The 16,838-nt window shown below is 42.9% G+C and overlaps 1 protein-coding gene across 1 annotated transcript in view; it reads right to left on the reverse strand.

Annotated features, from left to right (window-relative positions):
• Lama1 (laminin subunit alpha 1) overlaps positions 1-16,838 on the reverse strand; it is a 178,735-nt gene that overhangs the window by 18,466 nt on the left and 143,431 nt on the right. Inside the window, exons 41-51 of the mRNA XM_074070313.1 lie at positions 16,575-16,668; positions 14,987-15,103; positions 13,081-13,263; positions 12,637-12,791; positions 10,857-10,997; positions 9,846-9,979; positions 8,887-9,037; positions 7,959-8,083; positions 2,572-2,722; positions 1,283-1,427; positions 650-791 (exon numbers count right to left, since the gene is read on the reverse strand). Coding sequence (XP_073926414.1) covers positions 650-791; positions 1,283-1,427; positions 2,572-2,722; positions 7,959-8,083; positions 8,887-9,037; positions 9,846-9,979; positions 10,857-10,997; positions 12,637-12,791; positions 13,081-13,263; positions 14,987-15,103; positions 16,575-16,668 — 1,538 coding nt within the window. The remainder of the gene's footprint in view (positions 1-649; positions 792-1,282; positions 1,428-2,571; positions 2,723-7,958; positions 8,084-8,886; positions 9,038-9,845; positions 9,980-10,856; positions 10,998-12,636; positions 12,792-13,080; positions 13,264-14,986; positions 15,104-16,574; positions 16,669-16,838) is intronic.

A 16,838-nucleotide genomic window follows, 5' to 3' on the forward strand; every position in this document is an offset into this window, starting at 1 on the left:
ACAGTAAGAGTTTTTAAATGTTCTAAATGTAATAAATACAAAACCAAGAATCTTTCTGCAGAAGGCTTGCTTTACTTCTCAACAAACATGCATATAGTACTTAGAATAAAGGTAACAGTATGAGTTGTCACCCTAAAAGACCTTGCCATCCTAACCACCAGCACCCCTGAATGTGACCTTACTTGAAAACAGGGTCCCTGCAGAGATAATCCAGCTACAATGAGGTCATTGGATGGGCCTATCACCAGTATGACTAGTGTAAGGACAAATTTGAACACAGCATGGTGGCAAGGGCACGGAAGAAAGACAACATGAAGCCATAGGGGAGAGACACCATCTACAAAGTACAGAATGCCTGAAGCTATCAGAAGCTGGAGTTTGGAAGAGATTCACTCCACAGCCCTCACAAGGAAACAACCCTGCCCACACCTCAGTTTTGGACTCAGAGCCTCGTAATGGGAAAGAACACATTTCTGTTGTTTGCGGTGCTTGTTAACAGCAGCCCTAGCAAACTGATACAGTTAATAACTGAGACGTGAAAATCCTGCGTGATTTCATGCAACTCTCTCATCCCTGCCCCCCGACCTTTTTGGCGGTGCTGGTGACCAGAGCTGGAGACTTGCACATGCTAGGCACATCCCGGCCCTACCTTATGACTCTTGACGGGGGCAAGCCACCCACGTAAATCGGGTCCTTATCTAGTCGATTGAGGTCAGAGGCAGCTCCTGGTGTCTCGCCTTGCTTGGTCTCTTTGTCACTAGTGTCATATGCATCAATAACAGCCAGGAGTCCTAAAAGGAAGAGAGAAAGTAAGAATCACTTTCTGTGTTACAGAAAACACAAAACTTCTGCCAACAAAGTTCATTTGCAAAGACATATTGTTTTAAATTTTGACCAGCTGATGCTCGTCACTATTACAGGACATGTGGAAATCCTCACAAGTCAGTAAATCCAGAATACACATTGCTAAGTGATAGCAGCAGGTGTGCCAAAGAAAAGAAAATTCTTGGTTCCAACCTACATTTAATGTGAAATACAATTGTAGCATTCCTTCTACAGAACAAGAACCCCACGGCTTCCTATTCTAAGGACAGTGGTGGCTTTCAATTTGAAACTTGTTCAAAAGGTCAAAGGTCATTGTGGCTAAGTAGTGAAGGTGGTGGACTAGAATATCATCCAAGAACACCCAGAAAGCTACAGTTGGAATTAAGGCTTCTGATTTTGGAGGGATATCTGTTCTGATGAGGGCAACTGATATCAGGAGAGTCCATCATGCACCTACCCTGCTTCCGGTTTCTCTGGAAGGCGATTTTGTACCAGGTTCCATTGTTGTACCGTCTATCCGTAATGAGAGTGAGAGGGCCTGAGCCCAGGTCAACCATCACTTTAACTCTGCCATGGATCAGCTCGATAGACAAAAAGTCTTTCTGAAAAGAAGAGAACGGAGATCCTTTACCCATGGCTTCTTTTCCCTTAGGCAGGGATGGTAGAACCTTCTAAAGTCAGCCTGGGAGAACTGGGTCTGGCCCGATACAGGGCTGCTCTATGGTGGTGTTTTAGAGCACTACCTGGATATAAATGAGCTGCTGTTCACTACCACGAAATCCACAATTCAGTAAGATGACTGGAATCAACTTGTATCTTTTTCATTTTGACTGAGAAGGGGGCCAGTCCCAACAAACAAAACTTGAAGATTGAGAGACAGACATGATCAACATAGACCGGGTGTGGTGGAGCGTGTCTGTAATGCCGGCTACGTGAGCAGTGGAGATGGGAGGATTGCAGTTTGCGGCCAGCTGGGGCAAAAGTTAGTGAGATCTACCTCCAAAACAAGCTGGGCACAATGGTGCATGTCTACAATCCCAGCTATGTGGGAGGGAGAAGTAAGAGGATCACAGTCCCAGGCTGACCTGAGCAAAACCTCAATTTGAGACCCTATTCAAAAAAATAGCTAAAGCAAAGAGTGCTGGGGGTGTGGCTCAAATGGTACAGTGCTTGCCTAGCAAGCAAGAGGCCCTGAGTTCTAACCTCAGTACTGTAAAAAATAAAGAAAGAAGGAAAGAAAAAGAAATGACCAGCAATGAAATGGTCATTGTGAACTGGTGCTTGTGACTCACTCCTGTAATCCTAGCTACTCAGGAGGCAGAGATCAGGAGGATCGCAGTTCAAAGGCAGCCCAGACAAATAGTCTGCAAGACTACATCTCAAAAATACCCTTCACAAAAAAGGGCTGGTGGAATGGTTCAAGGTGTAGACCTGAGTTCAAACCTCAGTACTGCAAAAAGAAAAAAGAAAATCAAGACAATATTTGGACTAAAACTAGTAACAAGAGTTTGACATCTATAGTGGCAGTACATTTCTACTTGGTGCCATTCTGGATTCCCAAAGGTTCTTCATGGATTTGTACTGATACAACAAGTAACTGGTGTTTGGTGGGAAACCATATGGTGTTCCCAGACGAACCACACAGCACACAAGTGCACACGTCCTATCAGCAAATGCACACAAGCCACAGCCTCCCCACCGCGATGTAAATGGCCCCGCAGAGGCTCGGGCCCATCCAATTCTTACGGTGCCATTTGAAGCCAGGTAGAGAAGCAGCCCGTTGGGCGAGAAGGTGCTGAACAGCAGGGTTATCTGCGTCACAGTGGCCCGCAGTGTCTTCTCCACCACTGAGTACCCGCTCCCGTCGAAGTGGAAGGAAGAGTCTTCATTCTGGGGGCTGCAAAGCAGAAGTTGGAACCCATCAGCTCTGGGAAAGTAAGGGGAGTGACAGCCGACCATCTGCTGAGCTCTCCTCCCCAGCATGGCACAGCGTCACTCCCATCACCTGGTGATGCGGCTGAGTGTCCTTCCTCTGAACACCTGAAATCCCAATGCTCTACTGTCTCATGAACCACAGGTGGACAACTCCACACTGTGAAACCACACACGATCATTAAGAATATTGTGTACAAGAGTCTTAAGGTGTATAAGAAACAAAAGTTTGTTGCCCTTAACGCAGAGAAACTAAAGCAGATACCTTAAAAGCAACTGAGGCCAATAGGAAAAGGGGACCAGGAACTAGAGAAAAGGTTAGATCAAAAAGAATTAACCTAGAAGGTAACACAAACACACAGGAAATTAATGTGAGTCAACTCCCTGTATAGCTATCCTTATCTCAACCAGCAAAAACCCTTGTTCCTTCCTATTATTGCTTATACTCTCTCTACAACAAAATTAGAAATAAGGGCAAAATAGTTTCTGCTGGGTATTGAGGGGGTAGGGGGGAGAGGGAGGGGGCGGAGTGGGTGGTAAGGGAGGGGGTTGGGGGTAGGGGGGAGAAATGACCCAAGCCTTGTATGCACATATGAATAATAAAATTAAAAAAAAAAAAGAAACAAAAGTGAGCCAGGCACAGGTGGCTTACGCCTGTAATCCTAGTTATTCAATAAGCAGCGATCAGGAAGATCGTGGTTCAAAACCAGCCTGGGCAAATAGCTCTTAAGACCCTATCTCAAAAAAACACCTCTTCACAAAACAGGGCTGGTGGAGTGGCTCAAGGTGTAGGCCCTGAGTTCAAACCCTAGTACCACCAAAACCAACAACAACAGAAAAATCCAAAAAAACAAAAGGGAATTCATGTTTCAATTCGGACACCATTATGGGTTTCTCATTATGTATGTGCAAATATTCCAAAATCCAAAACCATCTTAAATCTGAAACAGGTCTGATCCTAAGCATTTCAAATAATGGATGATGCTCAACCTGTACTGGAAAATAACCTAGCCATGAGAATATGAGGACAAACGCCTGCCTGCTTCATGAAGAAAAGTTAATACAGGCGGAGTTATGGCAGTAAGATGAAATTTCTTCACAGGAAGATAACCACTATAAACATTCCTACTGAGCCAGCAGAAAACTTCTTCTTTACTTGTTTTAATTTCCTTTCTTTTTTTTGAGACATGGTCTCCCCCATACTATGTAGTCCAGGCTGACCTGGAACTTGGGATTCCCTGCCTCTGCCTCCTGGGTGCTGGGATTACAGGTGTGTGATGCTATCCGTAGCTGTTCTAGTTTCTTTAATGTAACTCCTTTCTAACTTCCAATGCTTTCAGAGGAAAGCTTTTATGTCAGAATGTTGTATTCTCTTCTGAGTTACAATGGAAAATAAGTATGTGTCCATATACTGGAAGGGCCATTTTATATATTAAAAAAAATCAGTGACATCCTCAGAAACCCGCTGATTGAGTGTAGGGAGTGTCACATCCAGGGCGGGTGTACGGCTTTCGGCAGAGTCCCATAACATGAGCTACAGCACTTTTAAGATAAGTGGGTTTCCTGCGTTTCTCCCCACAAACCTTAAAAGTCAGACCGGACTCACGATTCAATTATGAAATAATTCATCTGTAACATGATGTTACATGTTACATGTTACTCATGGAACATGGGTGATCTCTCAAAAACACCTCCCTAGGGTATAGTAGGCCTACACAGTGAAACGTGGAGGGGGGTGGTTGGGGTAGGAATTGGAACTTTTCCCAGTTGAAAGTGTCACAATCAAACTCAGTTTCACACCTTCAGTGAAACTGTTCCCAGTGACACAAAACCAAAACCAAACAAAAACCAGCACAGTTTTGTGGAGCAGCAGCTCTCATTTCCTGCATTTCAAAAACTGCCATTTTGCCATTTCTTTAGGAAGCACGGCTTAAAGGAAATGCATATGTTCTTAAAAGTCCCTGGTTTCATTCTTACGTCCTGAATTAAGCCTTTAAGTGTGTGGTTGTGTAGAAGCATGTCCCTTCCATGGCTCTGACTCTTGGCCAATCAGCATCAGTGGTAGATTACCAGGGTTCAAATCCTAGCTCCCCAGCTTACTAGCTGTGTGAACTTGGACAAGTTATCTAACTTCTCTGTGCTCCATTCCCTTCATCCATCAGACAGGGACAGTGGCAGAGACTTTCTGTTTCTCTGCAGGTGTTTTTTTCTAGACGATGGGATATTTGAGGCGATAAACTTGTGTGGCCATGCTGATATCACCAGTACCCAGGATGGGGACCAGGACAGGTGAGCTCACCAAAAGTCAGCTGTCTAGTAATAAAATGCAAGGTTTCCCACATTTATTTCAGTGAGAACTGTTAGAATCAGTGGTTAAATCTGTAATAGCCTTTAAAAGCTTAAGGGATTACTGTTTATAATTATAAACACATGCACACTGTGTAAGGCAGTCTAGTAATATATTCATAGAGGAATAAACAATTTCAATTTATTTGCTTGGTAAGATACAAGTGAATGTAAGTATCAACATTCACTTTTTTAAAAACCTGCTGGACATCAACAAACCACATCAATGACCTAATACACACAAAATTAAAAAGCACATTGAGTTCCAAGGTTTGCTAAAATGGATTGTGTGAAGCATTAGTTATTAACTCTCTGAGCAAAAGGTTTTGTTTAGTAGTAGGGGCTACCTAAAATGAAGTCAGTTTGTAAACACAGACATGGGTACCAGTTAGTGTGTATACTGTCCATGCAACATAAGCAGTTCCCAATGAACTCTTCAAAAGTGAGTCAGGAACTGGGGCAGGGGTTAATTAAAATCTGTGACCATCTCACACCAAAGAAACATGTTTGATTTTGTAGCAGCATTTTCCAAACATACCTTCTACTGCTGCTTCAAAAAAAAAAAAAGAGTATCTAGTCATATCCTACTGAGCTGGTCTTCACCACCATGCATTCTTGGAAGCCTTGGTCCATACAGTACAAGAATGGCCAGCTGATCTGTTTGGTGCCAAACAAAACATACTGGGTTTACCCTAGGCTGACTGAATCAGTGAGTCCATTTGGCCCACAGCCCAGCTGGATGGCCAGTCCTCAGCAGAAAAGCCAGACCCTGACCTCCTCATTCTTCACCTGGTGGGAGGGCAGGTGTGTCAGAGAGAACAAAACCAGAAGTCACAGAGAAAATGGACTTTGTCACCCCAATGGAAGGAGAAGAGTCAGCACTCATGGTTAAACTCGTTAAAGTGGAGGAGAAAGACTCTAAAGGTTAGAGCCTTTTCATGTTAGAATTACACGATTGCTGGGAAGACTTCCTTGCTACACTCATGACATAAGGAAAAAGTGAGAGATCACAGAGCAGAGCACATGCGGTCACTCTGCTCAAGTTCTGGAAGCAAGTGCATTACCTCAAATGGTTACAGCATTTTAGAAACTGTATTTATAATGTCAAAACCTAGGTTTCACCCCACATTTACTGTACAGACAGTAATCCTGAAACGTTTATCTAGAAGCAATACATCACCGCTAAAGACCAGAAATGCATATCACAGCAGTGTTTCACGTTTATATTTTCACGTACATCACAATTATTTTGGGAGGTGGCTAAGACAAGAATGATTAGCATTTTATTTTTCTGGAAGAAGAAATCAGACCATAGTGAGGTAAGGAGACAAATCAATCTAAGTCACCCCAAAAATGTGGTAGAAGACCTGGGCTAGGAGCCTAAAAAACTTTTATTTCAAACCAATCTTCTTTTAAGCCCTGAGGCTGCAATAACCAAGATTCTTTTGGTCATGAATTTTTTTTCCTCTATTTTATTTTTTGGCAGTACTGAGGTTTGAACTCAGGGCAGGTACTCTACTGCTTCAGCTGCACCTCCAGGCCTTTTTTCTGTAGTTATTTTTGAGATAGAGTTTCGATTTTGTTTTGGCCTGGGCTGGCCTTGAACTGCAATCCTCCTGATCTCAGTTTCCTAAGTAGCTAGGATTACAGGTACACGCTGGCTTCTGCCTCTGGGTATAACTTTCTGAGCAAACTAAGAGAGGGGAAAGCAGCAGACAAAAAATTTAAATTATAAAATCCCAAAGCAGGCCAGACAATGAAAACTCACCCACGAGTTTCTAAATTTAAGAGGTGCTTCTAACTGATCTTGTCACACTCATTGTTAATTACAGATTTGTATCTGGACACAGCAACCCTTATGTAGGATAATATATATCAGGTGTTACAGTTTTCTAATGGAAAAGGCAATATATTGTCTTTTTTCTTGGCAGCACTGGGGTTTGAACTCAGGGCTTCACGCTCGCTGGGCAGGCACTTTTACTGCTTGACCTACTCTACCAGCCCTTTTATCGTCTATATATTAGGTGATGTAGTTATTTTGTTCCAAAGGAGGTGTGGGGCTCAGTGAGATGAAACTATTAAATTCCTTTTATTACATCAATAAATGCAAAAAGATGTCAGCTGTCTCCATTTCCAGAAATACAGAATTTGGTTAGAAATAGGAAAGTACTTATCTATAAAAATCAACATACACCAAAATTCTCATTGTTGAAGAGATTTTCAGAATAAAATGTATAGTGATTTGCCTAGGACTTATAACTGTCTAGATTTTATGATCCATAATCAAAGAATACAACACAAGACAAAGCAAGAAAAAGGGAACATCCCATTCAAGGTTCAAAAATAACTCAAAAGCCAGGCATGGGTGGCTCATGCCTATAATCCCAGCTACTTGGCATATAGAGATTGGGAGGATGGAAGATTGAGGCAGCCCAGGAAAAAAGTTAGCAAGACTCCATCTCTACCAATGAGCTAAGTGTAGTGGTGCATACCTGTGATCCCAGCTATGCGGGAGGCATAAATAAGAGAAGTGGAGTCCAGGTCAATCCTGGTTTAGAAAAAAAAAAAAAAAAAAAAAAAACTCGAGACCCTATCCAAAAACAACTAAAGCAAAAAGGGCTGGAGCCTGGCTCTAGTGATAGAGCACCTGTCTAGTAAGTACAAGTCTCTGAGTTCAAACCCCAGTACCACCAAAAAACAAAAAAACCCAAACACCAAGCTTCTATTAGTAAATAATCTTTATCACTTATATTGCTTTATGATGCAATATCATAAACTATCCCTGTTGTGCAATAATTCTTTAACAGTTCTTGGATGTTAACGGAATAACGTTTTAAGTCACAAGGGTGCGTTACCTTCCAAAGCAGCCACGGCACGGGCCTTCCCTTTCAATGTAATTCCACAGGCCGATGGATCTGCCATTCAAGAAGGCCTCTCCCATGCAGCCTTTAAAATGGGTTACCTTCACAGCAGGAGATTTCTAAGGCGAAAACCAAACAGATACCCACATGTAGTTGGCATACAGGAATAAATTCTCTAAGTGCGGGGGACTTTGCCCACGTCAAGTGGTGTGGATCCAAATATTAAGAAAACAGTATTCAAGAAAACAGCTGATTTGTAACAACTGGATTTCCTTTCAGTTAAGAGCAGAATGAGTGACTAACACACAGGATCTTACAGATCATCTCCACTGCTAGGGTGGCTGGACAGAGGCCCCTTTAAAGAAGTTAGTAGTAGGGGCTAAGCTGGAACAGAAGCCTTTCACTTCAGAGCACTGAACCAAGTCCAAATAACTCCACCTTATTTGGCAAGAACATTACTGATACAGTAAAATAAACATGATGCACTGTTTTTTTTGCAGTACTAGGGACTGAACCCAGGGCCTCATGCATGCTAGGAAACACTCTACCACTAAGCTACATCTCCAGCCCAAACATGATGCCCTCTTTTGCTAAACACGATCTAGTATTTCTAGCACTAGAGTTAGGATAGAGATAAAAAAGCTTTACAGAAATATAGAATATTGAACTTCCTATGGCATCACTGGAAAAGAATTTCAAATAGCAAACTGAGCCCTTCGCTCCTTCTCCATTTATACCAGTGATTAAACAGGATCCTGTAGCCTTCAAAGCCAGCCCAGCTCTTCAGGTGAGCTGCCATAACCCGAAACAATAAAAAGAGAAAATTCTTCATTTTCCTAGAGTATATTTAACACTTTCAGCATATCATTTTACATACAGATGAGATCAGCCAATCAGTTCTGTTCCTCAACCAGTTACCCACCTTGATTTGCCCTCCGAGTCCCCCGACAAACACGAGTGTTGAATTGTTGATGTCCAGAACATTGGCTGTCCCAGGAGATCTACTTGTTTCCCTTGGTGGCTTTTGAGTTGAACCCATTTCCTTTACACTCAGTGAACCAGTGTTTCCAAACCTTATGCCACAAGAAATTGCAAATGGACTTTCAGGGTGGGATACCATCACGCACGTACACATGCATGTCTTACGCATAATCCCCTCTGCTTCTCCCATGTCTCCTGCGACAGCCCCCACCTGGCCTCCTTGCTTCCAGCCTTGCCCACGTCACCTCTCATTTACTTCTACAAAATCCTGTAGAGTAGATTTTGGGAAACATCCATTTCATCATCTTATTGTGATGCTTAAAGTAGTTATTCTACTTAAAGATAACCTACTACCTTGAATATTGCACCATTTTTGTAAATAATGAAGAAGAAAATTCTCATCAACATCTGTAATATTCCAGAAAAGTGAAAAGAATGATATACCTAAGGCTGGTGACAAGTGGTTACTTCTGGAGAAGGGGATTTGAAAGGAGGAATTTGGCTTTGTGTCTAAATTTTGAGAACATGCATTTCTCACTTGCACCCTCATCTGTCCTCGTCTACTTGCAGGCCCGAGAACTCCTCCCAGGCACTTCTCCTCTTCACTGGGAGGAGTAAGTTACCAGGCTGGTGCCTTGGGCTTATACCTCCTAAAACAACTTTATAAAAGTCATCGAAACTTTTAATATTACGATTCTTTCTACTGTTGATTTTGATAACAAAAGTTACTTCTTCTGTCATAAGAAAAACAGCCTTATTCCCTTAGTCAATGTAAACCAAGGATTCTTTGATTAGAATCCAACTTTCCAGAAGCTTCGAAGCCTACTCATTAGCTGATGCTACAGCCACGCATAAAGACACAAAGACAAGAGCGACGCTCTGAGGCGTTTTCTCTGCTACCTGGTGACGTGGATGCTGTGCCATCTGTTGTCATCAATGGAGACGTCTGAGAATTCCAGCCGTGTGGACCCAGATCCCAGATCCCAGAGGACGGCCACTTTTCCCCGTTGCATCTCCACCGCCATGAAATCAGACTGGAGGCGAGGACATGAGTGGAGAAGGGTTTACACACTGTTATTTACATGGTCACCAAAACACTTTAAAGTGTTTTAAAGAAAAAAAAAAAGCAGAAACTAAAAGGCCATCGTCTTTTCTTTTTCTTCCCTGAGCTGGGGATTGAATACAGGGCCTTCTGCTGGGCAAGCTCTCTGCCACTAAGATACATCTCCAGCCCCAAAGACCTTCTTCTTGTGTCCATAAATGTCCCCTTCCCTGGGACTGAAGCACAGGCTGGAGTCCTGAGACCAGAGGCCAGCTCAGGCACTAGTGCCTTACCACCCTCAGCTGCCCCGGTCCTCCATGCGTTCCCAGGAACACTGGACAGGGGCCACACAGCCCCAGAAGCCTGAGGGAAAGCCCTGCCTTGTTTGCTTGCCTGGTGTCAGAAGGTAATAACCGGATGTGAAATACATAGCAAGACAGGTGTCACAACATCCCACAGCATGGCACCTGCTTTCTACCCTAACATCCTCAAGGGTTCTGACCCCTTCTCCCTGATAAAGTCAAAGGGTTGATGGTCTTCTGTGGGGAACTCGCCCCCTGGGAGCCATGGGAATTCCGGTGACGGGAAAAGCAGGGGTGATGCTTGATGCCTGACAAGTCTGGTACTCGTCACCTCAGGGTCACTGGACATCAGGTGAAGTGCCACTCCTGCAACTAGCAATGAAGAGGGCAGAAGCGAGGCATTATTTAGAAATGTCACTTTTGTAGCTTATTTTCAATCTAATGCTACCACCATTTTGGCAAAGGTTGTTCCCTGCAGAGGAATTAGAGATTTCACAAAACCCTACAAAAAAATGTTGACTGTGGAACTACCTCTGTTCATACACACTTGTGCTCACTCTCACTTACGCCGGTGCCACCCAGGTAGAAGAGAAGGTTGTCAGGTTCCTGTGTCTTGACATTGAGTGTCAACGTGTTGTAGTTGGTGGAAGAAATCTGAGGCTGGTAGGCCCGGATACAGTCTCTGTCTGCAGCCACCGCAACTTTAATCTGAGAAGGAACAGAAAAGTGTCATCATTTAGTGACACACAGTGGCAGCTCCCAGAAGGTTGAAGATGCTACTCCAACTTCCACTGTGAGGCAAAGTTTCCTCTCTTGCCATATACAAGGTTTTGGGTTTCATAAAGTGGGAAATCCAGCTCTGACGAAAATGACTGCACTTGGTAAAGAGCTTAAATACAGGAAAGTTAGTTAAATTAGTTTTTAAAAGGTATTTTATTTAGGAAGCTGTCTCAGTTACATGAGACTTAATTCCCTAAAGACAAGGACCTTATCACCTAGGAATCTGTCCATCTAACCCACAAAGGATATTTGGTGATCATTTGTCAAAGTTATATACTCGCTCAGTAAATATTTATAGAGTAATTACTCACTTATGACATATTTCTTTGGTTAATAATAATATCATATATGTCTTAAATTAACCTTAATGATTCTGAGATTGTATTAACCATGGCATTTGGACCTGTCCCTTGGACTTCCATTTACTTAGTGACTGTAACTATAACAGGTAAAAGCCAGAGGTCATGTAAACCTGCATCATTTTCCAATTGTGAAGACTCTTGGGCAGAAAATGGAGAACCCAGACCTCCTGCTCTTGCCTACAAAGCTTCAGGAGGATTAACGTAAGACAGAGGTCACATTCATCTCTCCAGGGCCTGCTAGCATGATGACCCTACATTATTTTGAAACTCTTACCATTTGCTTGAAACCCCTCTCTTTACAGCAAAGCCAGAGTCACATGCCATGAGTGGCTCGAAAGCATTTTCTCCAATTTGCTTTTTGTATTTTTTGGTGTTACTGGGGTTTGAACTCAAGCCCTTGCACTTGCTAGGCAGGTGCTCTGCCACTTGAGCCACTTTGCCAGTCCTTTTGCATTGGTTATTTTGAGATGGGGTCTTGCTTTATGCCCTCTTGTCCTGACTACAATCCTATTTGCGCTTCCCCACCTAGCTGGGATGACAGATGCATACCACTGTGCCTAGTCATTGGTTAAAGTGGAGTCTCACAGATTTTTTGCCTGGGCTGGCCTCAAACCATGATCCTCCTGATCTCTGCCTCCTGAGTAACTAGGATTACAGGCTTGAGCAACTGCACTAGGCTCACATTTTCTCAGCTTTGAACTTCTCTGGGTGTCAATGTTCTACGCATTTGGTGATGAGGATTTGTGTAGACACCTGTGCAGACTCTCGGAGGGCGAGACCCAAACGCACATCCTCCAGAGGACTTACATGTATTAGTAAAATCAAACTGGTAAAATGGAGAACCAGAACCCCATGCAACAATGAACGCAGAGTGATACTAACACTTAGACTTCATGTCTTCTCCACTGTCTAGGCTAACGTTAGGCTCTAATTATAAATCTCCAGAAACATGCAGAGCAACTTGCTTTCAGAAACGTGTTTAATACAAGCAGAACTCAAAGAAAACGAGGTTACTTATTGGCTTTAGATACACAAAGACAAGGCCAGGAGGAAGCAGGGATATTTGAGGTGTGGGCCTGCAGAAGTCCTTGGGGAGCCTGTGTTGTCACAGTGTGCCAATTCCGGAGGAATTCTCTGCAGCCTGGGTCACTGAGAAACCAGGCTGTTGGCATGTGGGTGTTGCCTGGCCACGAGCCCCCACTCACCGAGGCTGCCTGCTTCCGAGCCTGGCTGATCAGCAGTTTAATTTCTGATAAGTTTCTGCTCAGGTTTTCTTCCAGTGTCTTCAAAGGCTTCAATCGGTCAAATAAAAGGTTGGCTTGAGTTTCCATGTCTTTAACTTTTCTTCCTGCCAACAGAGCTAACAAAGGCAAGAAGGCAAGAGAGTTAGGGAAGAGGAAAAGATGAATAAATCATTCATTACTAATGCACTGGATAAAACCGGACATCCTAGTAATCTGACCCTTGAACCATGAGAAATACATGGAAAATGCACCGGCAAGGTGGTCCTCAGTGCCTTCTCTTTTTTCATAAATGCTAATCCAGGATGGGTGCATGCTTGTTTTGTGCAAGGCACCATCGTGCACGCAGCAGGCTCCTAATCTGCACGGTGCAGACATCTGTAACTGGAAGGGAGCCCACTGACGTACTGGTTGCTGTGGAGTCGCGCAGAAGTTCATTTGTCTCTCGTAATGTAGCGTTCATTCTGGACAGGTCAGCAGATGTGTTAAACAGCTTCTGGCTCAGTCCCACCACGTCTCTCAGCGTTCTCACTGCACTCTGGTTGGCAGACATGGCCAGCTCTTTGGTTTTGCTTTTCTTGTCTCTTCCACCTAAAATAAACGTGTACACAAGCATGCATCCTGGAGAGACCCTCTGACAGGAGTGTACAAGTACAATAAATGTAATGTTACACAGAAACATGTTACGGTAATCTTCACTGCTGGCCACCAAGTGGGGGTTCTTGTTTTTCAATGGCAAATAGGAATCCTGCATGTTATATGCTCTGCTGACCCCGTCAAGAAAAGTGAAGTCACGGGGCAAAACGGTAATACTGGAAGACATTGAACAAAGGTATACAAGTGTCCTTTTCACTCTTCTTGCACCTTTTCTATAAGTTTAAAATACTTCTAAACAAAAGCTTAAGCATTTTATCAAAGTACACCAAATTATCCTTGAAAAAAAAAAGGAAGAAGAAACTTCCAGAACATAAAATACTCACTGATTCAAGTTAAGACGTAAGCCCACTGCACCCTAAGTGTTGCTTCCCTGTGTAATGTCTACACTGCAGACTTTGAGCTTCTGGGACCATGTGTAAGGAGTGTGTCTGAAGAACAATGGAGAAGTCTGAGGTGATGTAAATAGCACACCTCAGCACAATTCTTTTGTATCATACTTTAAAAACTATCCTATTGAAGGCTGGGCACAGTGACTCAGACCTATAATCACAGCTACTCAGGAGGTGGAGAGAGGAGGATCCCACTTTAAGGCCAGCCCACACAAAAAATTAGTGAGATCCTATCTCAAAGAATAAGCCAGGTGTGGTGGTGCTTACCTGTCATCCTAGCTATGCAGGAGGCCAGAGGTAGGAGGACTGAGGAGGATCAAGGTTCAAGGCTAAGACCCTATCTGAAAAACAACTAAAGCAAAAAAAAAAAAAAAAAAAGGCTGGGGTGTGGCTTAAGTGGAAGAGCACTTGCCTAGCAAGCATGAGGTCCTGAGTTCAAATTACAGTACTACCAAGAAATAAAAAATAAAATAAAAATTACCCTATTTAAAATTTAATGAATAGTGCATTTCCAAGCCATCAATATTAAAGTGATCAGCTTCCTTGCCTCAGGAAGGAAGATTACCAAACAATAATTCTCTAATTTTTCACATCTATATAATGGATCTGGCATTCTCCCTGAAGCAGGCAAAACATATTCAATCTTCTCAACTCCTCCACGTCTTTGATCAGCCCTTCTTTAGTCTAAGAGAGGTGTCAAGACCATCTTTAAAGTAAGTAATTAAGAAGATGGGGTGAAGTCTCAATGGAGTTTTCTGCATTGTTTGGTCTAGGGATTGAATCCAGGAGCCCATGCCTGCTACGCAAGTGCTCTGGCACTTGAGCTATGGACCTAGCCCAAGGCACTTCTTTTTTTTTTCTTTTTTTGCAGGACTGGGGCTTGAACTCAGGGCCTTCACCTTGAGTCACTGCAGCAGCCCCATTTTTGTGAAGGGATTTTCGAGATAGGGTCTCGAAGAACTATTTGCCTGGGCTGGCTTCGAACCTCGATCCTCTTGATCTCTGCCTCCTGAGTAGCTAGGATTACAGGCGTGAGCCACTGGCATCTGGCTACGGCACTTGTTCTTAAGAGTTGTTCTTAGGAGTTGTTCTGAAGTTATTCCTCAGGGATCTTCAATTCCAAATCATGTCCCATTGCTTGATCAAAGTCAGTTCATCATTGAGCAAGCGCTCCTAGTTAGACTCCAGGCAGGATTTCCTCATGTTCTTGTGTAATACTTACACAATGAGAAGACATGAATTAAATCCAGAACAGCCTTTCTACTTACCTTCAGGAGTCTCTCTAAGTATCAGGAAGGACTCATTGGTCTGCCTGATCATTTTATCTGCATTCTCTTGAAATCTGTTTGTCGAGTTTTTCAATATATTCAGCTTCAGTGTAACACCTGGTTAAATGGGAAAAGTGTTCCCTTTCAGGTTAGCTTGCTGACATGTTCTCTAGGCAACAGTTTTCTTTATCATTCCTCAGTCATCTGAGAATTCAGAGCTTTCTACAGACATCCCAGTATTGAAGGTTTTTCCAGGAAAGCTTAGCACTATTCATTACAGAAATTAGGAGAGTGTTTTCAGTTTGATCAATAGTGTTTTCTACTTTGCTTCTTGCTTTTTTCACTACTATTTCTTCTTGAAGTTCATGAGCAAATTTATTAGAACTCAAGGGTAAAGAAATGTTTAAATCACTCAGTCTCAATCAGACTCTCTAGCTTCCAAACCACACTGGAATCTTGGCCACCTTTTTCTACAGGTTCTCAAACCCCCAATGTGGGCTCCTTCCTGGGAATCTTCCTTCGGGTTCCCTGTCCAACTTTCCATCCCTTTCTGTTCCCTTCTGAACACCCTACAGGGACTCCACTCAACTTCCTTCAAGTCTAATCAATGCTAATCAATTGAAGCTTTGACTTTTAAATTTTCTGTTCATAATATACAACTATGTCTGGATTTTGAACACATACTTCAACTATGACATTTTAATTGCCGGGAAATTTACAATTTCATACCTTACAAAGTACCTTTACTTGTGTAAACTGAAACCAAAGCCCACCAGCATTGATCCTGGAGTTTGTAATTGAGCCTGATATTTAGCTACACTGTTGGATGACAACAAAAATTCTAAATTGTCATTCATAAAAAAATAATGCACACATTCAAGCCTTTGGTTCAGATAGCAATGGAAGGAGCCAGTACTAGTTCTGGACATAGTTTAAAGGGAAATGGGCATTAACCACGTCCACTATTACTCTTGTAGGGGAAGTCTTGATGTTTTTGATATGTTACTGTGAAAATCACACTGTATACTATGAAAAATGGTATGCCTATGTGGTTTCTTTTACAACAGATTTCTGGTGCATCTTGTGTTATGCTTACTGAATAGCTCTTAACACATGCTCAGTAACTGCTTCTTGAAAGTTTTAAGACACATTATACTATATAGGTATTTTTTGAAAAGTTCATGAATCAATTTTGAAAAAGTCTAACTTGGTACTCACCCTGGGAGAAAGATAAAAGAAGCATCAAATGTATTTCTTTAAGGAACTTGAAATCATGAGACAAAGAGAAGAGCATCTGCAATCAAAGATATCCCAGCACACACCAGTTTGACAGAGACAGCTCCAAGCTCAGGCAACAAGTGGGGCACTTGACCATCAAGGAAGGCTTAAAGATGGAGGGGCATGCACACCCAAGTAAGTGATGCCCCTAGATAACATTCAAAACTGTACTGGGTGACAGGAAACTAGAATGTAATGTAACAAAGACAAGTGAGGCTTCCAGTTGCTCCAAGAAAGGGGACAGTCCTCTGAGGTGCTCAGGGCTTTGCTTGCATCCATGCATATGGACCCAGACTATGTGCATACTGACCTTGCCACCTTCTGCCCAGGCTGCTGCTCTCCTTTAGAAATCTGGAACTACGCTGCAGAGCTGCTTTGCCTCGAGAAGCGAGGGATTCTGAGAGCTGAAAAGTAGAAGGATTTCCATGTGGTGACTGAGGAGAGAAAGCAGCCCCATCACAACAGCCTCGAGCCCAGCTCCAAGCTTGTCACTCCCAACAGTCAATCAAGAATGGGAGGGGAAAATTCAAAAAGTCTGAGGACCTAGCGTGCAAAGCCATTTTTTTTTTGTATT

This window comes from Castor canadensis, chromosome 4 (genome assembly GCF_047511655.1).
Source record: "Castor canadensis chromosome 4, mCasCan1.hap1v2, whole genome shotgun sequence".
Classification (NCBI taxonomy): Eukaryota; Metazoa; Chordata; class Mammalia; order Rodentia; family Castoridae; genus Castor; species Castor canadensis.